The following is a 25,428-nucleotide window of genomic DNA, read 5'->3' on the forward strand; positions in this document are numbered from 1 at the left end:
GTCTGATGTCACAACGAGTAGTTACAACTAGAGTTATCCCAGGTCTGATGTCACAACCAGTAGTTACAACTAGAGTTCTCCCAGGTCTGATGTCACAACCAGTAGTTACAACTAGAGTTATCCCAGGACTGATGTCACAACGAGTAGTTACAACTAGAGTTATCCCAGGTCTGACTTCACAACGAGTAGTTACAACTAGAGTTATCCCAGGTCTGACTTCACAACGAGTAGTTACAACTAGAGTTATCCCAGGTCTGACTTCACAACGAGTAGTTACAACTAGAGTTATCCCAGGTCTGACTTCACAACGAGTAGTTACAACTAGAGTTATCCCAGGTCTGATTTGTTGCAGTGTTTTTGTTCCAGTACTCCCTGACTATCTTGTCTCTGTTTTCTCTCCTCCAGTCTGTAATGTGGACTCCATGCTCCTGTTCCCGTCAGCTTCCTCTGAGAACTACGTCACCTTCTCCCGGAGCTTCCCTGCTCTTCCAGAACTCTCCGTGTGCCTGTGGCTCCGCGTCGACGTCGGGTACGTAGGAACGCTCCTCTCTTACGCCACGGAAGACAACGACAACAAACTAGTCCTATACGGACGCAACTCCTCCTCCTCCTCTTCCTCCACCCCCAGCCGAGCAACCCTGGACTTCGTGGTGGGAGACCCTGCGTACCGTGAGCTCCCTGTGGACTCTGTGCTGGACGGGTGCTGGCACCACCTCTGTGTACTCTGGTCCTCTATCCAGGGACGATTCTGGCACTACACCGACCGGCGCCTGACCTCCGCAGGGTCACGGTTCAGGAAGGGTTACGAGGTGCCGGGAGGGGGGATAGTGGTGCTGGGAGCAGAGCAGGACAGCCAGGGGGGAGGGTTTGATCCCAACGAGGGGTTCGTGGGGCGCCTGGCGGGGTTCACCGTATGGGACCGGGTGTTGAGTCCTGGGGAGGTGACGGGGGTGGCTACGGGGAGGGGGGTACCCCGGGGGGTGGTGCTCGAGTTGGGGGACGTTTACGGAGTTCATGGGGAGGTGCAGCAGGTAGCCTGCGAGTGCCTGGAACACTGTAGCTGAGACGTCTGATTCCAAACCGACCCTCATCCCTCGTCCCTATAGGCACTCCTAGATCTACGGTGTGGTCCTTTAGGGCAGAGTGGGCTTGTTTTTACTCCTCTGTACTTGATTGAGGTAATTGAGGTAATTAAGGTAATTGATTAAGGTAATTGATTTCCCCTCACCTGGTTGTCTATGTCTTAATTGTGCGTCAATTAAAAATAAATAATAACAAACAACAACAACCAGCCTGGGGGGCCTTGGGATTCAGCTGTCTAAATGTTTTACTGTTCATCAATTGTCACGCATAGGTGTAATAGGTGGCGGGGAAGTCAGGCGCAGGAGAGTCAAATGGAGTGTAAATATGGAGTCTTTTAATAAAGTTCCAAGAGTATGCTCCATAACAATAAATGTACAAACAAACAAAACATGGGTACGAGGACCCGACGCGCACCTATACAAACAATCACACTACACTGACAACAAATCAATCTCTGACAAAGACATGAGGGGAAACAGAGGGTTAAATACACAACAGGTAATGAATGGGATTGAACACAGGTGTGTGGGAAGACAAGACAAAACCAATGGAAAATGAAAAAGGATCAATGATGGCTAGAAGACCGGTGACGTCGAACGCCGAGCACCGCCCGAACAAGGAGAGGCAACGACTTCGGCAGAAGTCGTGACATCAATTAACTACCAGAGAGAATGAAGACCGGCAGAACTGCCCTTCGGACTGGACGTGGACCTGTATTGAAAGAGGAACACTTCTCTAACCTTAAACAGTGCCACTGACACACTGTAAAATTGAGCATGTGAATGAAAGCCATCAATTATTACTTAAAGCAATGTTGTTATATGGCTAAACAAAGACTATTTCATAGCATATATATTGTTACCCAGCAACAGACAGAGACAGACTTACAGACAGACCGATACAGACTTAGACAGAGAGAGAGGCAGACTTACAGACAGAGAGAGAGGCAGACAGACATACAGAGGCAGACAGAGGGACAGACGGACAGACAAAGAGGCAGACAGACAGAGAGAGAGGCAGACTTACAGACAGAGAGAGAGGCAGACAGACATACAGAGGCAGACAGAGGGACAGACGGACAGACAGAGAGGCAGACAGACAGACAGAGAGAGAGAGAGACTTACAGACAGAGAGAGAGGCAGACAGACATACAGAGGCAGACAGACCGACAGACAGACAGAGTGAGAGAGGCAGACAGACATACAGAGGCAGACAGAGGGACAGACAGACAGGGACAGACCGACAGACAGAGAGAGAGTGAGAGGCAGATTGTTCAGATGTTCTGTTATAAAGTCAACAGACTAGCGGCTAGTTGACCAACTGACATCTGATGTCGGTTATTATCATGCCAATAAATCAAGATTATGTCAGTTGGAGCTGCTCTCCACTCTACTGGATATATAACAGTCATCATTCACGAGACAAATGATCCTTTATCTATAAACATTGATTCACTCAGTTCGTTTGAATTTGTTTGTATGTCTTTGTTATGCATGGTTTTGTCTTGTCAGTGTATTATTTCACTTGAGAGGGAAAAGCATCGTTTTTTTCTGTCCGTCTACTTCAACTAATTCAATGTCCAAGATCCTTGATGTAAAACCGCTACAAATACCTAGATTATTCAATAATTAACCAGCAACATGTAAACCATCAGGTCTTCATAATATGACATCGATATCATTGCCTGGCTCTGATGCTGTAAAATAAGGGCAAAAATGCGTCTCCCTCTCCCTCTGATTTTGGTCTCAGCTGTCAGTTAGAGAACTACAATTCCCAGAAATCCATGCGAAAAACAGTTATGTTTGACCCTGTGTGCCACCGGTAGAAACCATCACGAGTTCGCCTATGATTTTAGTCATGTGGAATATCTTAAAGTTCCCTCTTTACGTCCTCACTCATCTCTCCTTGTCTCCTTTTCAAAACCCATTGGAGGAGATGGTCAGAGGGGCGGGACCTCTGGATTTCTCCTCCAATGGGTTTTCAGAAGGAGACGAGGAGAGAGGACGCGAGGCGGAACTCATTGAGATCCTCCCATAAAGGAAGGCAAGAATGAGAGGCGGTTATAACCAGACACAACTGCAAAATAAAAAAACTATCTCACTGATTGTGAGAGTGGAGAACTACCGCGAGTAAACATGGCCAATATCACGAAGAAAGTGTCGTGGTCGAGCCGGGGTGACGGGTCCGGTGGCGGCGAGAGAAGCCCACTTCTCAACGGCTCCGAAGAAGTCCGGTACACCAGACAGGTAAGTGTTATCAATGCTAAACTAGCGACCACAAGCAGACCTGTCTAACGCTGCCGCTATGTGCCAGCGAGGTATCCATGATGTTTTCGAAGAGTATGTTATGTTTTGCTATGAGATTAATGTAAAAAAACGAGTGCCCCGTTTGTGGTTTGTTGCATGCAGGCGTTTGCAAATGCTGCTAACAACAACAACAACAACAACAACAACAACAACATGCAAACGTCACAGGATGGAGTTGGAGGATGCTTTTCAGACAAGCACGTTTTTTTTTTTAGAAGTTTTAATAAATCATATGCCCATTTTAACAAAATGCCAAAGACTGGCAGACCTAAGAAAAATAGCTACAGGAAAAAAAAGTAATCTTCAAACCAGAGTTTCAGAATATAACCTTAAGTTAATAACAAACACTGAACTCCGACTATTAAGGTAATCAGGGAATCAGCCTTTAATTATAAGCCTGTAGATTCTGCTCGTTGCGTCATTCACCACTTCCTATTAAATTACACCGGCATTATGACTTGAGTTAGTACCGCTTAATGCATGTTAGGTAAATTACACCGGCATTATGACTTGAGTTAGTACCGCTTAATGCATGTTAGGTAAATTACACCGGCATTATGACTTGAGTTAGTACCGCTTAATGCATGTTAGGTAAATTACACCGGCATTATGACTTGAGTTAGTACCGCTTAATGCATGTTAGGTAAATTACACCGGCATTATGACTTGAGTTAGTACCGCTTAATGCATGTTAGGTAAATTACACCGGCATTATGACTTGAGTTAGTACCGCTTAATGCATGTTAGGTAAATTACACCGGCATTATGACTTGAGTTAGTACCGCTTAATGCATGTTAGGTAAATTACACTGGCATTATGACTTGAGTTAGTACCGCTTAATGCATGTTAGGTAAATTACACCGGCATTATGACTTGAGTTAGTACCGCTTAATGCATGTTAGGTAAATTACACCGGCATTATGACTTGAGTTAGTACCGCTTAATGCATGTTAGGTAAATTACACCGGCATTATGACTTGAGTTAGTACCGCTTAATGCATGTTAGGTAAATTACACCGGCATTATGACTTGAGTTAGTACCGCTTAATGCATGTTAGGTAAATTACACCGGCATTATGACTTGAGTTAGTACCGCTTAATGCATGTTAGGTAAATTACACCAGGCATTATGACTTGAGTTAGTACCGCTTAATGCATGTTAGGTAAATTACACCGGCATTATGACTTGAGTTAGTACCGCTTAATGCATGTTAGGTAAATTACACCGGCATTATGACTTGAGTTAGTACCGCTTAATGCATGTTAGGTAAATTACACTGGCATTATGACTTGAGTTAGTACCGCTTAATGCATGTTAGGTAAATTACACTGGCATTATGACTTGAGTTAGTACCGCTTAATGCATGTTAGGTAAATTACACTGGCATTATGACTTGAGTTAGTACCGCTTAATGCATGTTAGGTAAATTACACCGGCATTATGACTTGAGTTAGTACTGCTTAATGCATGTTAGGTAAATTACACTGGCATTATGACTTGAGTTAGTACCGCTTAATGCATGTTAGGTAAATTACACTGGCATTATGACTTGAGTTAGTACCGCTTAATGCATGTTAGGTAAATTACACCGGCATTATGACTTGAGTTAGTACTGCTTAATGCATGTTAGGTAAATTACACCGGCATTATGACTTGAGTTAGTACCGCTTAATGCATGTTAGGTAAATTACACTGGCATTATGACTTGAGTTAGTACCGCTTAATGCATGTTAGGTAAATTACACCGGCATTATGACTTGAGTTAGTACCGCTTAATGCATGTTAGGTAAATTACACCGGCATTATGACTTGAGTTAGTACCGCTTAATGCATGTTAGGTAAATTACACCGGCATTATGACTTGAGTTAGTACCGCTTAATGCATGTTAGGTAAATTACACCGGCATTATGACTTGAGTTAGTACCGCTTAATGCATGTTAGGTAAATTACACTGGCATTATGACTTGAGTTAGTACCGCTTAATGCATGTTAGGTAAATTACACTGGCATTATGACTTGAGTTAGTACCGCTTAATGCATGTTAGGTAAATTACACCGGCATTATGACTTGAGTTAGTACCGCTTAATGCATGTTAGGTAAATTACACTGGCATTATGACTTGAGTTAGTACCGCTTAATGCATGTTAGGTAAATTACACTGGCATTATGACTTGAGTTAGTACCGCTTAATGCATGTTAGGTAAATTACACTGGCATTATGACTTGAGTTAGTACCGCTTAATGCATGTTAGGTAAATTACACCGGCATTATGACTTGAGTTAGTACCGCTTAATGCATGTTAGGTAAATTACACAGGCATTATGACTTGAGTTAGTACCGCTTAATGCATGTTAGGTAAATTACACCGGCATTATGACTTGAGTTAGTACCGCTTAATGCATGTTAGGTAAATTACACTGGCATTATGACTTGAGTTAGTACCGCTTAATGCATGTTAGGTAAATTACACAGCATTATGACTTGAGTTAGTACCGCTTAATGCATGTTAGGTAAATTACACCGGCATTATGACTTGAGTTAGTACCGCTTAATGCATGTTAGGTAAATTACACCGGCATTATGACTTGAGTTAGTACCGCTTAATGCATGTTAGGTAAATTACACTGGCATTATGACTTGAGTTAGTACCGCTTAATGCATGTTAGGTAAATTACACCGGCATTATGACTTGAGTTAGTACCGCTTAATGCATGTTAGGTAAATTACACCGGCATTATGACTTGAGTTAGTACCGCTTAATGCATGTTAGGTAAATTACACCGGCATTATGACTTGAGTTAGTACCGCTTAATGCATGTTAGGTAAATTACACCGGCATTATGACTTGAGTTAGTACCGCTTAATGCATGTTAGGTAAATTACACCAGCATTATGACTTGAGTTAGTACCGCTTAATGCATGTTAGGTAAATTACACAGGCATTATGACTTGAGTTAGTACCGCTTAATGCATGTTAGGTAAATTACACCGGCATTATGACTTGAGTTAGTACCGCTTAATGCATGTTAGGTAAATTACACCGGCATTATGACTTGAGTTAGTACCGCTTAATGCATGTTAGGTAAATTACACTGGCATTATGACTTGAGTTAGTACCGCTTAATGCATGTTAGGTAAATTACACCGGCATTATGACTTGAGTTAGTACTGCTTAATGCATGTTAGGTAAATTACACTGGCATTATGACTTGAGTTAGTACCGCTTAATGCATGTTAGGTAAATTACACTGGCATTATGACTTGAGTTAGTACCGCTTAATGCATGTTAGGTAAATTACACTGGCATTATGACTTGAGTTAGTACCGCTTAATGCATGTTAGGTAAATTACACCGGCATTATATGACTTGAGTTAGTACCGCTTAATGCATGTTAGGTAAATTACACCGGCATTATGACTTGAGTTAGTACCGCTTAATGCATGTTAGGTAAATTACACCTGGCATTATGACTTGAGTTAGTACCGCTTAATGCATGTTAGGTAAATTACACCGGCATTATGACTTGAGTTAGTACCGCTTAATGCATGTTAGGTAAATTACACCGGCATTATGACTTGAGTTAGTACCGCTTAATGCATGTTAGGTAAATTACACTGGCATTATGACTTGAGTTAGTACCGCTTAATGCATGTTAGGTAAATTACACTGGCATTATGACTTGAGTTAGTACCGCTTAATGCATGTTAGGTAAATTACACCTGGCATTATGACTTGAGTTAGTACCGCTTAATGCATGTTAGGTAAATTACACCGGCATTATGACTTGAGTTAGTACCGCTTAATGCATGTTAGGTAAATTACACCGGCATTATGACTTGAGTTAGTACCGCTTAATGCATGTTAGGTAAATTACACTGGCATTATGACTTGAGTTAGTACATTTACATTTACATTTAAGTACCGCTTAATGCATGTTAGGTAAATTACACTGACATTATGACTTGAGTTAGTACCGCTTAATGCATGTTAGGTAAATTACACAGGCATTATGACTTGAGTTAGTACCGCTTAATGCATGTTAGGTAAATTACACTGGCATTATGACTTGAGTTAGTACCGCTTAATGCATGTTAGGTAAATTACACCGGCATTATGACTTGAGTTAGTACCGCTTAATGCATGTTAGGTAAATTACACCGGCATTATGACTTGAGTTAGTACCGCTTAATGCATGTTAGGTAAATTACACTGGCATTATGACTTGAGTTAGTACTGCTTAATGCATGTTAGGTAAATTACACCAGCATTATGACTTGAGTTAGTACTGCTTAATGCATGTTAGGTAAATTACACAGGCATTATGACTTGAGTTAGTACCGCTTAATGCATGTTAGGTAAATTACACCGGCATTATGACTTGAGTTAGTACCGCTTAATGCATGTTAGGTAAATTACACCGGCATTATGACTTGAGTTAGTACCGCTTAATGCATGTTAGGTAAATTACACTGGCATTATGACTTGAGTTAGTACCGCTTAATGCATGTTAGGTAAATTACACTGGCATTATGACTTGAGTTAGTACCGCTTAATGCATGTTAGGTAAATTACACCGGCATTATGACTTGAGTTAGTACCGCTTAATGCATGTTAGGTAAATTACACCGGCATTATGACTTGAGTTAGTACCGCTTAATGCATGTTAGGTAAATTACACCGGCATTATGACTTGAGTTAGTACCGCTTAATGCATGTTAGGTAAATTACACTGGCATTATGACTTGAGTTAGTACCGCTTAATGCATGTTAGGTAAATTACACCGGCATTATGACTTGAGTTAGTACCGCTTAATGCATGTTAGGTAAATTACACCGGCATTATGACTTGAGTTAGTACCGCTTAATGCATGTTAGGTAAATTACACTGGCATTATGACTTGAGTTAGTACCGCTTAATGCATGTTAGGTAAATTACACCGGCATTATGACTTGAGTTAGTACCGCTTAATGCATGTTAGGTAAATTACACCGGCATTATGACTTGAGTTAGTACCGCTTAATGCATGTTAGGTAAATTACACTGGCATTATGACTTGAGTTAGTACCGCTTAATGCATGTTAGGTAAATTACACCGGCATTATGACTTGAGTTAGTACTGCTTAATGCATGTTAGGTAAATTACACCGGCATTATGACTTGAGTTAGTACCGCTTAATGCATGTTAGGTAAATTACACTGGCATTATGACTTGAGTTAGTACCGCTTAATGCATGTTAGGTAAATTACACTGGCATTATGACTTGAGTTAGTACCGCTTAATGCATGTTAGGTAAATTACACTGGCATTATGACTTGAGTTAGTACCGCTTAATGCATGTTAGGTAAATTACACCGGCATTATGACTTGAGTTAGTACCGCTTAATGCATGTTAGGTAAATTACACTGGCATTATGACTTGAGTTAGTACCGCTTAATGCATGTTAGGTAAATTACACTGGCATTATGACTTGAGTTAGTACCGCTTAATGCATGTTAGGTAAATTACACCGGCATTATGACTTGAGTTAGTACCGCTTAATGCATGTTAGGTAAATTACACTGGCATTATGACTTGAGTTAGTACCGCTTAATGCATGTTAGGTAAATTACACCGGCATTATGACTTGAGTTAGTACCGCTTAATGCATGTTAGGTAAATTACACCGGCATTATGACTTGAGTTAGTACCGCTTAATGCATGTTAGGTAAATTACACCGGCATTATGACTTGAGTTAGTACCGCTTAATGCATGTTAGGTAAATTACACTGGCATTATGACTTGAGTTAGTACCGCTTAATGCATGTTAGGTAAATTACACCGGCATTATGACTTGAGTTAGTACCGCTTAATGCATGTTAGGTAAATTACACTGGCATTATGACTTGAGTTAGTACCGCTTAATGCATGTTAGGTAAATTACACCGGCATTATGACTTGAGTTAGTACCGCTTAATGCATGTTAGGTAAATTACACCGGCATTATGACTTGAGTTAGTACCGCTTAATGCATGTTAGGTAAATTACACCGGCATTATGACTTGAGTTAGTACCGCTTAATGCATGTTAGGTAAATTACACCGGCATTATGACTTGAGTTAGTACCGCTTAATGCATGTTAGGTAAATTACACCGGCATTATGACTTGAGTTAGTACCGCTTAATGCATGTTAGGTAAATTACACCGGCATTATGACTTGAGTTAGTACATTTACATTTACATTTAAGTACCGCTTAATGCATGTTAGGTAAATTACACTGACATTATGACTTGAGTTAGTACCGCTTAATGCATGTTAGGTAAATTACACCGGCATTATGACTTGAGTTAGTACCGCTTAATGCATGTTAGGTAAATTACACTGGCATTATGACTTGAGTTAGTACCGCTTAATGCATGTTAGGTAAAAATTACACCGGCATTATGACTTGAGTTAGTACCGCTTAATGCATGTTAGGTAAATTACACCAGCATTATGACTTGAGTTAGTACCGCTTAATGCATGTTAGGTAAATTACACTGGCATTATGACTTGAGTTAGTACCGCTTAATGCATGTTAGGTAAATTACATGTTATTAAATAAAACATGTTCACTTGAGTTAGTACCGCTAATGCATGTTAAATGACTGCTATGATGTTAGTACGTGTTACTGAATGTACACAGGTAAATTACACATGATAACTGAGCTGTTAGTACTACTGAATGTTAATACATGATAACTGAGCTGTTAGTACTACTGAATGTTAATACATGATAACTGAGCTGTTAGTACTACTGAATGTTAATACATGATAACTGAGCTGTTAGTACTACTGAATGTTAATACATGATAACTGAGCTGTTAGTACTACTGAATGTTAATACATGATAACTGAGCTGTTAGTACTACTGAATGTTAATACATGATAACTGAGCTGTTAGTACTACTGAATGTTAATACATGATAACTGAGCTGTTAGTACTACTGAATGTTAATACATGATAACTGAGCTGTTAGTACTACTGAATGTTAATACATGATAACTGAGCTGTTAGTACTACTGAATGTTAATACATGATAACTGAGCTGTTAGTACTACTGAATGTTAATACATGATAACTGAGCTGTTAGTACTACTGAATGTTAATACATGATAACTGAGCTGTTAGTACTACTGAATGTTAATACATGATAACTGAGCTGTTAGTACTACTGAATGTTAATACATGATAACTGAGCTGTTAGTACTACTGAATGTTAATACATGATAACTGAGCTGTTAGTACTACTGAATGTTAATACATGATAACTGAGCTGTTAGTACTACTGAATGTTAATACATGATAACTGAGCTGTTAGTACTACTGAATGTTAATACATGATAACTGAGCTGTTAGTACTACTGAATGTTAATACATGATAACTGAGCTGTTAGTACTACTGAATGTTAATACATGATAACTGAGCTGTTAGTACTACTGAATGTTAATACATGATAACTGAGCTGTTAGTACTACTGACTACTGAATGTTAATACATGATAACTGAGCTGTTAGTACTACTGAATGTTAATACATGATAACTGAGCTGTTAGTACTACTGACTGTTAATACATGATAACTGAGCTGTTAGTACTACTGACTACTGAATGTTAATACATGATAACTGAGCTGTTAGGACTACTGACTACTGAATGTTAATACATGATAACTGAGCTGTTAGTACTACTGAATGTTAATACATGATAACTGAGCTGTTAGTACTACTGACTGTTAATACATGATAACTGAGCTGTTAGTACTACTGACTGTTAATACATGATAACTGAGCTGTTAGTACTACTGACTACTGAATGTTAATACATGATAACTGAGCTGTTAGTACTACTGAATGTTAATACATGATAACTGAGCTGTTAGTACTACTGAATGTTAATACATGATAACTGAGCTGTTAGTACTACTGAATGTTAATACATGATAACTGAGCTGTTAGTACTACTGAATGTTAATACATGATAACTGAGCTGTTAGTACTACTGAATGTTAATACATGATAACTGAGCTGTTAGTACTACTGAATGTTAATACATGATAACTGAGCTGTTAGTACTACTGAATGTTAATACATGATAACTGAGCTGTTAGTACTACTGAATGTTAATACATGATAACTGAGCTGTTAGTACTATGTTGAATGTTAATACATGATAACTGAGCTGTTAGTACTACTGAATGTTAATACATGATAACTGAGCTGTTAGTACTACTGAATGTTAATACATGATAACTGAGCTGTTAGTACTACTGAATGTTAATACATGATAACTGAGCTGTTAGTACTACTGAATGTTAATACATGATAACTGAGCTGTTAGTGCTACTGACTACTGAATGTTAATACATGATAACTGAGCTGTTAGTACTACTGACTGTTAAGGCCTACATGATAAAGGCCTACTGTTAGTAGGCCTACTGAATGTTAATACATGATAACTGAGCTGTTAGTACTACTGACTACTGAATGTTAATACATGATAACTGAGCTGTTAGTACTACATGTTAGCTAGGCCTACATGTTAGCTAGGCCTACATGTTAGCTAGGCCTACATGTTAGCTAGGCCTACATGTTAGCTAGGCCTACATGTTAGCTAGGCCTACATGTTAGCTAGGCCTACATGTTAGCTAGGCCTACATGTTAGCTAGGCCTACATGTTAGCTAGGCCTACATGTTAGCTAGGCCTACATGTTAGCTAGGCCTACATGTTAGCTAGGCCTACATGTTAGCTAGGCCTACATGTTAGCTAGGCCTACATGTTCACATTGAAGAAACCTAGAACAGATCTTTCTAATTCTCTGTGTCTTGTGTTTGGTCCGTAGTCGTCCGGGGACGGTGGGATGTTTAACATCGGCAGACTGAGCACGGTGGATCTGGAGGAGGATCTGACGTCAGACGAGGTAACAGCTTTCTATCAATGTGACATCTCGTCTAGCCTAACACTCTGTCCCAACTGGCTACAGCCTAACACTCTGTCCCAACTGGCTACAGCCTAACACTCTGTCCCAACTGGCTACAGCCTAACACTCTGACCCAACTGGCTACAGCCTAACACTCTGACCCAACTGGTTACAGCCTAACACTCTGACCCAACTGGTTACAGCCTAACACTCTGACCCAACTGGCTACAGCCTAACACTCTGTCCCAACTGGCTACAGCCTAACACTCTGTCCCAACTGGCTACAGCCTAACACTCTGACCCAACTGGCTACAGCAGCCTAACACTCTGTCCCAACTGGCTACAGCCTAACACTCTGTCCCAACTGGTTACAGCCTAACACTCTGTCCCAACCCAACTGGTTACAGCCTAACACTCTGACCCAACTGGCTACAGCAGCCTAACACTCTGTCCCAACTGGCTACAGCCTAACACTCTGTCCCAACTGGCTACAGCCTAACACTCTGACCCAACTGGCTACAGCCTAACACTCTGTCCCAACTGGCTACAGCCTAACACTCTGACCCAACTGGCTACAGCCTAACACTCTGACCCAACTGGCTACAGCCTAACACTCTGTCCCAACTGGTTACAGCCTAACACTCTGACCCAACTGGCTACAGCCTAACACTCTGACCCAACTGGCTACAGCCTAACACTCTGACCCAACTGGCTACAGCCTAACACTCTGTCCCAACTGGTTACAGCCTAACACTCTGTCCCAACTGGCTACAGCCTAACACTCTGACCCAACTGGCTACAGCCTAACACTCTGTCCCAACTGGCTACAGCCTAACACTCTGTCCCAACTGGCTACAGCCTAACACTCTGACCCAACTGGTTACAGCCTAACACTCTGTCCCAACTGGCTACAGCCTAACACTCTGACCCAACTGGTTACAGCCTAACACTCTGACCCAACTGGTTACAGCCTAACACTCTGACCCAACTGGCTACAGCCTAACACTCTGACCCAACTGGTTACAGCCTAACACTCTGACCCAACTGGCTACAGCAGCCTAACACTCTGACCCAACTGGTTACAGCCTAACACTCTGACCCAACTGGTTACAGCCTAACACTCTGACCCAACTGGCTACAGCCTAACACTCTGTCCCAACTGGCTACAGCCTAACACTCTGACCCAACTGGCTACAGCCTAACACTCTGACCCAACTGGTTACAGCCTAACACTCTGACCCAACTGGCTACAGCAGCCTAACACTCTGACCCAACTGGCTACAGCCTAACACTCTGTCCCAACTGGCTACAGCCTAACACTCTGTCCCAACTGGCTACAGCCTAACACTCTGACCCAACTGGCTACAGCAGCCTAACACTCTGACCCAACTGGCTACAGCCTAACACTCTGACCCAACTGGCTACAGCCTAACACTCTGACCCAACTGGCTACAGCCTAACACTCTGTCCCAACTGGCTACAGCCTAACACTCTGTCCCAACTGGCTACAGCCTAACACTCTGTCCCAACTGGCTACAGCCTAACACTCTGACCCAACTGGCTACAGCAGCCTAACACTCTGTCCCAACTGGCTACAGCCTAACACTCTGACCCAACTGGTTACAGCCTAACACTCTGACCCAACTGGTTACAGCCTAACACTCTGACCCAACTGGCTACAGCCAGCCTAACACTCTGTCCCAACTGTCCCAACTGGCTACAGCCTAACACTCTGACCCAACTGGCTACAGCCTAACACTCTGACCCAACTGGCTACAGCCTAACACTCTGACCCAACTGGCTACAGCCTAACACTCTGACCCAACTGGCTGCAGCCTAACACTCTGTCCCAACTGGCTACAGCCTAACACTCTGTCCCAACTGGTTACAGCCTAACACTCTGACCCAACTGGCTACAGCCTAACACTCTGACCCAACTGGCTACAGCCTAACACTCTGACCCAACTGGCTACAGCCTAACACTCTGTCCCAACTGGTTACAGCCTAACACTCTGTCCCAACTGGCTACAGCCTAACACTCTGACCCAACTGGCTACAGCCTAACACTCTGTCCCAACTGGTTACAGCCTAACACTCTGACCCAACTGGTTACAGCCTAACACTCTGACCCAACTGGCTACAGCCTAACACTCTGTCCCAACTGGCTACAGCCTAACACTCTGACCCAACTGGTTACAGCCTAACACTCTGACCCAACTGGCTACAGCCTAACACTCTGACCCAACTGGCTACAGCCTAACACTCTGACCCAACTGGCTACAGCCTAACACTCTGTCCCAACTGGTTACAGCCTAACACTCTGACCCAACTGGTTACAGCCTAACACTCTGACCCAACTGGCTACAGCCTAACACTCTGACCCAACTGGCTACAGCCTAACACTCTGACCCAACTGGCTACAGCCTAACACTCTGACCCAACTGGCTACAGCCTAACACTCTGACCCAACTGGCTACACTCTGACCCAGCTACAGTCTAACACTCTGACCCAACTACAGCTGCTGCAGCCTAACACTCTGACCCAACTGGCTACAGCCTAACACTCTGACCCAACTGGCTACAGCAGCCTAACACTCTGACCCAACTGGCTACAGCCTAACACTCTGACCCAACTGGCTGGCTACAGCCTAACACTCTGACCCAACTGGCTACAGCCTAACACTCTGACCCTGCAGCCTAACACTCTGACCCAACTGGCTACAGCCTAACACTCTGACCCAACTGGCTACAGCCTAACACTCTGACCCAACTGGCTACAGCAGCCTAACACTCTGACCCAACTGGCTACAGCAGCCTAACACTCTGACCCAACTGGCTACAGCAGCCTAACACTCTGACCCAACTGGCTACAGACCCAACTGGCCTAACACTCTGACCCAACTGGCTACAGCCTAACAGTCCCCTAACACTCTGACCCAACTGGGCTAACACTCTGCAGCCTAACACTCTGACCCAACTGGCTACAGCCTAACACTCTGACCCAACTGGCTACAGCCTAACACTCTGTCCCAACTGGCTACAGCCTAACACTCTGACCCAACTGGCTGCAGCCTAACACTCTGACCCAACTGGCTGCTACAGCCTAACACTCTGACCCAACTGGCTACAGCAGCCTAACACTCTGACCCAACTGGCAGCTGCAGCCTAACACTCTGTCCCAACCCAACTGGCAACTGGCTACAGCCTAACACTCTGACCCAACTGGCTGCAGCAGCCTAACACTCTGACCCAACTGGCTGCTGCAGCCTAACACTCTGACCCAACTGGCTACAGCCTAACACTCTGACCCAACTGGCTACAGCAGCCTAACACTCTGACCCAACTGGCTACAGCAGCCTAACACTCTGACCCAACTGGCTACAGCAGCCTAACACTCTGACCCAACTGGCTACAGCAGCCTAACACTCTGACCCAACTGGCTACAGCAGCCTAACACTCTGACCCAACTGGCTACAGCAGCCTAACACTCTGACCCAACTGGCTGCTGCAGCCTAACACTCTGACCCAACTGGCTACAGCAGCCTAACACTCTGACCCAACTGGCTCTGCCCAACTGGCAGCCTAACACTCTGACCCAACTGGCAGCTGCAGCCTAACACTCTGACCCAACTGGCTGCTGCAGCCTAACACTCTGACCCAACTGGCTGCTCTGACCCAACTGGCAGCCTAACACTCTGACCCAACTGGGCCTAACACTGACCCAACAGCCTAACACTCTGACCCAACTGGCTAACACTCTGACAGACCCAACCTAACACTCTGACCCAACTGGCTACAGCCTAACACTCTGACCCAACTACAGCAGCCTAACACTCTGACCCAACTGGCTACAGCAGCCTAACACTCTGACCCAACTGGCTACAGCAGCCTAACACTCTGACCCAACTGGCTCCAGCAGCCTAACACTCTGACCAGTTCGGACACGTTGCAAAATAATTTTAGAAATCCATGTCATTCAATTATTGTTGTGACCCAACTGGCTACAGCCTAACACTCTGACCCAACTGAGTGTCTGCAGACCCAAGGGCTAAACTAGAGCTCATTCCTATTTCTGACCCAACTCGTGCTGAAATCCAGCCTCTCCCGTCTCCTCACTGGTTTATAGACGCCTACCCACGTGCCATCTCCTCATTGGTTATACCCACGTGTTGTAAAGACTAACTGTTTTGCCCAATCGTGACCCGTGGTAATATTATGAAAGTTTAGATGCCGATCACCATATAAGTTCAAATATTAAAATGCTTGGAAGGAGGAGGGATGGACACTAGAAACCGATTCGGTTACAGTTTTTATGTGTGGATTAATTGGCTGCAGTAGAGGACCTTGTGCATTTCTGGTAAAATAGCAACTCAATGTTTTATATCCCAGGACAAATTAGCTAGCAACAGCAAGCTAACTAAATCTGACAAATTAGCTAGCAACAAACTAAAGACAAATTAGCTAGCAAGTGCAAGCTAACTATCTAAATTGTCATACATGTTTTAATGCCTTTCGACCTGTCCCCAAATGAATGTCATTGGTTCAGCCAATTTGTTTTGATATTTTAACCTGCGTGACCCGTGATCAGCGTTTGGTCTGATCATCTGTGTCCAAACGCTCTTCCAAGTAACACCTCATTCAAGTAAAGAACTAGGTCCTCGTAGTCATGACGATGGAAGGCGTTTGGACACAGATGATCAGACGGACCCCGTAGCTTCACAGCCTTAGAAGCACCTGACTGACTGTTTCTCTATTCAGTGAAATACACCTTTTCGGGCCGATACCAGTATCGCAGTATTATTTTATTTTGCCATAGCAAAAAATGAAGACACGAAGCAGACCAAACTCTTTGGTCCTTTTTCAAAACCTGCTGTATATAAAATACGTGATATTTCTTGGAAAATACATGACTCTGTATGACAACATAATGATGGTTGTTTCCAACATCAGGGCTGTTTTCCTAAAGAAGTTATTTATTTATTTATATATATAATCTGCAGAAGGTCAGCTGAGTGTGACAGTCTAATTCCAGTACAGTGTTTCAGGCCTACTAAAACCTGGGGAACAAGTTGTGGATCTAGCTAGTCTATTAATAAACACGGCCTCTAAATAGAACAATGTGTGGTCTTAATACTTCCTACAAGCCTGACTGTAATCCCCTGCAACAGGTCTACAAGCCTGACTGTAATCCACTGGCCTACAAGGCTGACTGTAATCCACTGGTCTACAAGGCTGACTGTAATCCACTGGTCTACAACTGGTCTACAAGGCTGACTGTAATCCACTGGTCTACAAGGCTGACTAATCCACTGGTCTACAAGGCTGACTGTAATCCACTGGTCTACAAGCTACTGACTGTAATCCACTGGTCTACAAGGCTGACTGTAATCCACTGGTCTACAAGCCTGACTGTAATCCACTGGTCTACAAGGCTGACTGTAATCCACTGGTCTACAAGGCTGACTGTAATCCACTGGTCTACAAGCCTGACTGTAATCCACTGGTCTACAAGCCTGACTGTAATCCACTGGTCTACAAGCCTGACTGTAATCCACTGGTCTACAAGGCTGACTGTAATCCACTGGTCTACAAGCCTGACTGTAATCCACTGGTCTACAAGGCTGACTGTAATCCACTGGTCTACAAGGCTGACTGTAATCCACTGGTCTACAAGGCTGACTGTAATCCACTGGTCTACAAGCCTGACTGTAATCCACTGGTCTACAAGCCTGACTGTAATCCACTGGTCTACAAGCTGACTGTAATCCACTGGTCTACAAGGCTGACTGTAAATCCACTGGTCTACAAGGCTGACTGTAATCCACTGGTCTACAAGGCTGACTGTAATCCCTGCAACCTACAACTGGTCTACAAGCCTGACTGTAATCCACTGGTCTACAAGGCTGACTGTAATCCACTGGTCTACAAGCCTGACTGTAATCCACTGGTCTACAAGGCTGACTGTAATCCACTGGTCTACAAGCCTGACTGTAATCCACTGGTCTACAAGGCTGACTGTAATCCACTGGTCTACAAGGCTGACTGTAATCCACTGGTCTACAAGCCTGACTGTAATCCACTGGTCTACAAGGCTGACTGTAATCCACTGGTCTACAAGGCTGACTGTAATCCACTGGTCTACAAGCCTGACTGTAATCCACTGGTCTACAAGGCTGACTGTAATCCACTGGTCTACAAGGCTGACTGTAATCCACTGGTCTACAAGCCTGACTGTAATCCACTGGTCTACAAGGCTGACTGTAATCCACTGGTCTACAAGGCTGACTGTAATCCACTGGTCTACAAGGCTGACTGTAATCCACTGGTCTACAAGGCTGACTGTAATCCACTGGTCTACAAGGCTGACTGTAATCCACTGGTCTACAAGCCTGACTGTAATCCACTGGTCTACAAGCCTGACTGTAATCCACTGGTCTACAAGCCTGACTGTAATCCACTGGTCTACAAGCCTACAAGCCTGACTGTAATCCACTGGTCTACAAGCCTGACTTAATCCACTGGTCTACAAGGCTGACTGTAATCCACTGCTACAAGGCTGACTGTAATCCACTGGTCTACAAGGCTGACTGTAATCCACTGGTCTACAAGGCTGACTGTAATCCACTGGTCTACAAGGCTGACTGTAATCCACTGGTCTACAAGGCTGACTGTAATCCACTGGTCTACAAGGCTGACTGTAATCCACTGGTCTACAAGGCTGACTGTAATCCACTGGTCTACAAGGCTGACTGTAATCCACTGGTCTACAAGGCTGACTGTAATCCCCTGCAACAGGCCTAGAAGCCTGACTGTAATCAACAGAAGCCTGATTTAGCAGTCTGAAAACGTGGATTTATCCATTGCAAAATGACCTGACAGTGAATAAGACGACTAACCAACAGCCAGCCGGTCTGAGTCATGGGCTTTGTAAAGCACGAGTGGGAAATCCATGGCCAGTTTTAGTTCCACTTCAAGCTATTCCTGTGTTTGGCAACCCAGCCCTGTTCTGTTAATTTATGGGTCATTCTGAGTTGTACTTCTCCTAGTGGGGGGGGGGGGGTCTGGGGAAGCTTTCTCCCCTGGGTTCTGAAATGTTTTGTCCAAGGAGATATATTTGAGTGGACACATGGTGGTACAGAATGTGGTACATTCTAATGACTTGATTCCATCTGAAATACACAGCGACAGGATGGAATACTTGTGTGTACCTCCCAGGTTGGGTGTAGATTGTGTGTACCTCCCAGATTGGGTGTACCTCCCAGATTGTGTGTACCTCCCAGGTTGGGTGTAGATTGGGTGTACCTCCCAGATTGTGTGTACCTCCCAGATTGTGTGTACCTCCCAGGTTGGGTACCTCCCAGATTGGTGTAGTGGGTGTACCTCCCAGTTTGTGTAGTGTACCTCCCAGATTGTGTGTAGATTGTGTGTACCCCCCAGATTGTGTGTACCTCCCAGATTGTGTGTACCTCCCAGGTTGGGTGTAGATTGGGTGTACCTCCCAGGTTGTGTGTAGCTCCCAGTACCTCCCAGATTGGGTGTAGATTGGGTGTACCTCCCAGATTGTGTGTACCTCCCAGATTGGGTGTAGATTGGGTGTACCTCCCAGATTGGGTGTACCTCCCAGATTGGGTGTACCTCCCAGATTGTGTGTACCTCCCAGATTGGGTGTACCTCCCAGATTGGGTGTAGATTGTGTGTGTACCTCCCAGATTGTGTGTACCTCCCAGATTGGGTGTAGATTGGGTGTACCTCCCAGATTGGGTGTACCTCCCAGATTGGGTGTACCTCCCAGATTGGGTGTACCACCCAGATTGGGTGTAGATTGTGTGTGTACCTCCCAGATTGTGTGTACCTCCCAGATTGGGGCTAGATTGGGTGTACCTCCCAGATTGGGTGTAGATTGTGTGTGTACCTCCCAGATTGAAAAAATGTGTTGTGATATTGTGTAGAGATGCAATAAAAAGCTATTTTAAATGACTGAAAACGTGTGAATTCTCGTGATGGGGGTGATTTGATGGGGTATTACTTTTGACGATATCAATATCACAATATTATTTTTGCGCTAGTTGGCTGTACCTGCAGCAAAAACCCCAGTATATATTTTTTCTTCATAGCTCGTTCTCCATCTTCTTTTTTAAAAATAGGAAGCACGTTTATTTCCATGATTTGATCGACACTTGTTTTCCATTGGCTCTCTGCAGCTGACATCGCTTGAGCCAATAGTTTGGAACATCGATTCGCAATACAATAGAATCGTGAGAACCCAGAGTATGTTGGTAGTATCCTGTTGTGAGGTGAATGAATTCAGTGTGTTAGTTGTTCTGGATAGTGTTTAGGTCTATATGATCAGGACTATATAGTTGTTCTGGATAGTGTTCTGTCTGATCAGGTCTATAGTTGTTCTGGATAGTGTTTAGGTCTGTATGATCAGGACTATATAGTTGTTCTGGATAGTGTTCTGTCTGATCAGGTCTATAGTTGTTCAGGTCTGTATGATCAGGTCTATAGTTGTTCTGGATAGTGTTTAGGTCTGTATGATCAGGACTATAGTTGTTCTGGATAGTGGTCTGTATGATCAGGACTATAGTTGTTCTGGATAGTGGTCTGTATGATCAGGTCTCTAGTTGTTCTGGATAGTGGTCTGTATGATCAGGTCTATAGTTGTTCTGGATAGTGGTCTGTATGATCAGGTCTATAGTTGTTCTGGATAGTGTTTTAGGTCTGTATGATCAGGACTATAGTTGTTCTGGATAGTGGTCTGTATGATCAGGTCTCTAGTTGTTCTGGATAGTGGTCTGTATGATCAGGACTATAGTTGTTCAGGTCTGTATGATCAGGACTATAGTTGTTCAGGTCTGTCTGATCAGGACTATAGTTGTTCTGGATAGTGTTCAGGTCTGTATGATCAGGACTATAGTTGTTCTGGATAGTGTTCAGGTCTGTATGATCAGGACTATAGTTGTTCTGGATAGTGTTTAGGTCTGTATGATCAGGACTATAGTTGTTCTGGATAGTGTTTAGGTCTGTATGATCAGGACTATAGTTGTTCTGGATAGTGTTTTAGGTCTGTCTGATCAGGACTATAGTTGTTCTGGATAGTGTTTAGGTCTGTCTGATCAGGACTATAGTTGTTCTGGATAGTGTTTAGGTCTGTATGATCAGGACTATAGTTGTTCTGGATAGTGGTCTGTCTGATCAGGACGATAGTGGTCTGTCTGATCAGGACTATAGTTGTTCTGGATAGTGTTTAGGTCTGTCTGATCAGGACTATAGTTGTTCTGGATAGTGGTCTGTATGATCAGGTCTATAGTTGTTCTGGATAGTGGTCTGTATGATCAGGTCTCTAGTTGTTCTGGATAGTGGTCTGTCTGATCAGGACGATAGTGGTCTGTCTGATCAGGACTATAGTTGTTCTGGATAGTGTTTTAGGTCTGTATGATCAGGACTATAGTTGTTCTGGATAGTGGTCTGTATGATCAGGACTATAGTTGTTCTGGATAGTGTCTAGCATTAGCACAATGACTTGAAATCTATGGTAACTGCTAGCATGCTAGTAGGTACCATAGACTTCCAGTCATTGCATTAACGATAGTCAGCATTGGCTCCTCTAACTTGCTTCATACTGGATGTAGAGACGTATTAAAAGGGGTATCTATGAGTACATCTGACTCTTGGGGAAGTGGAGCCAAAATCCCGACGAGTCACTTTTTAAATTAAAACGTTTTTAGTTCGTTTTTATTAGGAAGTAGAAATAGTAACCGTGCGATTTATACGATGGCCGGCGCTAATGGGAAACACTGCAAATGACACCATACTATCCCCCATATATAGGCCACTGCTTTTGGTCACTGCACTATGGACACGGGTCTACAGTAGTGCACTATACAGGGAATAGATTGTCCTGTTAGGATGATTTGGATTTGCCTGTTTGCGTTGTGAGCCTGAGGGTCAGAAAGAATCTGATTATTATGGTGTTGTTCTGCAATGATCCATAATGGTGTTGTTCTGTAATGATCCATAATGGTGTTGTTCTGTAATGATCCATAATGGTGTTGTTCTGTAATGATCCATAATGGTGTTGTTCTGTAATGATCCATAATGGTGTTGTTCTGTAATGATCCATAATGGTGTTGTTCTGCAATGATCCATAATGGTGTTGTTCTGTAATGATTCATAATGGTGTTGTTCTGTAATGATCCATACTGGTGTTGTTCTGTAATGATCCATAATGGTGTTGTTCTGCAATGATCCATAATGGTGTTGTTCTGTAGTGATCCATGGTGTTGTTCTGTAGTGATCCACAATGGTGGTGTTCTGTAATGATTCATAATGGTGTTGTTCTGCAATGATCTATAATGGTGTTGTTCTGTAATGATCCATAATGGTGTTGTTCTGTAATGATCCATAATGGTGTTGTTCTGCAATGATCCATAATGGTGTTATTCTGTAATGATCCATAATGGTGTTGTTCTGTAGTGATCCATAATGGTGTTGTTCTGTAAGGATCCATAATGGTGTTGTTCTGTAAGGATCCATAATGATGTTGTTCTGTAATGATCCATAATGGTGTTGTTCTGTAAGGATCCATAATGGTGTTGTTCTGCAGTGATCCATAATGGTGTTGTTCTGCAATGATCCATAATGGTGTTGTTCTGCAATGATCCATAATGATGTTGTTCTGTAATGATCCATAATGGTGTTGTTCTGTAATGATCCATAATGGTGTTGTTCTGTAATGATCCATAATGGTGTTGTTCTGTAATGATCCATAATGGTGTTGTTCTGTAATGATCCATAATGGTGTTGTTCTGTAATGATCCATAATGGTGTTGTTCTGTAAGGATCCATAATGGTGTTGTTCTGTAATGATCCATAATGGTGTTGTTCTGTAAGGATCCATAATGGTGTTGTTCTGTAAGGATCCATAATGGTGTTGTTCTGCAATGATCCATAATGGTGTTGTTCATAATGGTGTTGTTCTGTAAGTGATCCATAATGGTGTTGTTCTGATTCATAATGGTGTTGTTCTGTAATGATCCATAATGGTGTTGTTCTGTAATGATCCATAATGGTGTGTTCTGTAATTCATAATGGTGTTGTTCTGCAATGATCCATAATGGTGATCCATAATTGTTCTGTAGTGATCCATAATGGTGTTGTTCTGTAAGGATCCATAATGGTGTTGTTCTGTAAGGATCCATAATGGTGTTGTTCTGTAATGATCCATAATGGTGTTGTTCTGTAAGGATCCATAATGGTGTTGTTCTGTAATGATCCATAATGGTGTTGTTCTGCAATGATCCATAATGGTGTTGTTCTGCAATGATCCATAATGGTGTTGTTCTGTAAGGATCCATAATGGTGTTGTTCTGTAATGATCCATAATGGTGTTGTTCTGCAATGATCCATAATGGTGTTGTTCTGTAATGATCCATAATGGTGTTGTTCTGTAATGATCCATAATGGTGTTGTTCTGCAATGATCCATAATGGTGTTGTTCTGTAATGATCCATAATGGTGTTGTTCTGTAATGATCCATAATGGTGTTGTTCTGTAATGATCCATAATGGTGTTGTTCTGTAATGATCCATAATGGTGTTGTTCTGTAATGATCCATAATGGTGTTGTTCTGTAATGATCCATAATGGTGTTGTTCTGTAATGATCCATAATGGTGTTGTTCTGTAATGATCCATAATGGTGTTGTTCTGTAAGGATCCATAATGGTGTTGATCCATAATGGTGTTGTTCTGCAATGATCCATAATGGTGTTGTTCTGCAATGATCCATAATGGTGTTGTTTGTGATCCATAATGGTGTTGTTCTGTAATGATCCATAATGGTGTTGTTCTGCAATGATCCATAATGGTGTTGTTCTGCAATGATCCATAATGGTGTTGTTCTGTAAGGATCCATAATGGTGTTGTTCTGTAAGGATCCATAATGGTGTTGTTCTGCAATGATCCATAATGGTGTTATTATACAATGATCCATAATGGTGTTGTTCTGCAATGATCCATAATGGTGTTGTTCTGCAGTGATCCATAATGGTGTTGTTCTGCAGTGATCCATAATGGTGTTGTTCTGCAGTGATCCATAATGGTGTTGTTCTGCAGTGATCCATAATGGTGTTGTTCTGTAATGATCCATAATGGTGTTGTTCTGCAATGATTCATAATGGTGGTGTTCTGTAATGATCCATAATGGTGGTGTTCTGCAATGATCCATAATGGTGTTATTCTGCAATGATCCATAATGGTGTTGTTGTGTAATGATCCATAATGGTGTTGTTCTGCAATGATCCACAATGGTGTTGTTCTGTAATGATCCATAATGGTGTTGTTCTGTAAGGATCCATAATGGTGTTGTTCTGTAAGGATCCATAATGGTGTTGTTCTGCAATGATCCACAATGGTGTTGTTCTGTAATGATCCATAATGGTGTTATTCTGCAATGATCCATACTGGTGTTGTTCTGCAATGATCCATAATGGTGTTGTTCTACAGTGATCCACAATGGTGTTGTTCTGTAATGATCCATAATGGTGTTATTATACAATGATCCATAATGGTGTTGTTCTGTAATGATCCATAATGGTGTTGTTCTGTAATGATCCATAATGGTGTTGTTCTGTAATGATCCATAATGGTGTTGTTCTGTAATGATCCATAATGGTGTTGTTCTGTAATGATCCATAATGGTGTTGTTCTGCAATGATCCATAATGGTGTTGTTCTGTAATGATCCATAATGGTGTTGTTCTGTAATGATCCATAATGGTGTTGTTCTGTAATGATCCATAATGGTGTTGTTCTGTAATGATCCATAATGGTGTTGTTCTGCAATGATCCATAATGGTGTTGTTCTGCAATGATCCATAATGGTGTTGTTCTGTAATGATCCATAATGGTGTTGTTCTGCAATGATCCATAATGGTGTTGTTCTGTAATGATCCATAATGGTGTTGTTCTGCAATGATCCATAATGGTGTTGTTCTGCAATGATCCATAATGGTGTTGTTCTACAATGATCCATAATGGTGTTGTTCTGTAATGATCCATAATGGTGTTGTTCTGTAATGATCCATAATGGTG

At 42.6% G+C, this 25,428-nt stretch overlaps 1 protein-coding gene across 1 annotated transcript in view; it reads left to right on the forward strand.

The window, feature by feature from the left end:
• The first annotated feature begins 3,121 nt into the window (after positions 1-3,121).
• clcn7 (chloride channel 7) overlaps positions 3,122-25,428 on the forward strand; it is an 83,393-nt gene continuing 61,086 nt past the window's right edge. The window contains 2 exon segments of the mRNA XM_052509290.1: positions 3,122-3,329; positions 12,259-12,336. Of these exon segments, the coding sequence (XP_052365250.1) occupies positions 3,219-3,329; positions 12,259-12,336 (189 nt within the window). The 5' untranslated portion in view covers positions 3,122-3,218.

The sequence above is a fragment of the Oncorhynchus keta genome, unplaced genomic scaffold (assembly GCF_023373465.1).
Source record: "Oncorhynchus keta strain PuntledgeMale-10-30-2019 unplaced genomic scaffold, Oket_V2 Un_contig_4355_pilon_pilon, whole genome shotgun sequence".
NCBI lineage: Eukaryota > Metazoa > Chordata > Actinopteri > Salmoniformes > Salmonidae > Oncorhynchus > Oncorhynchus keta.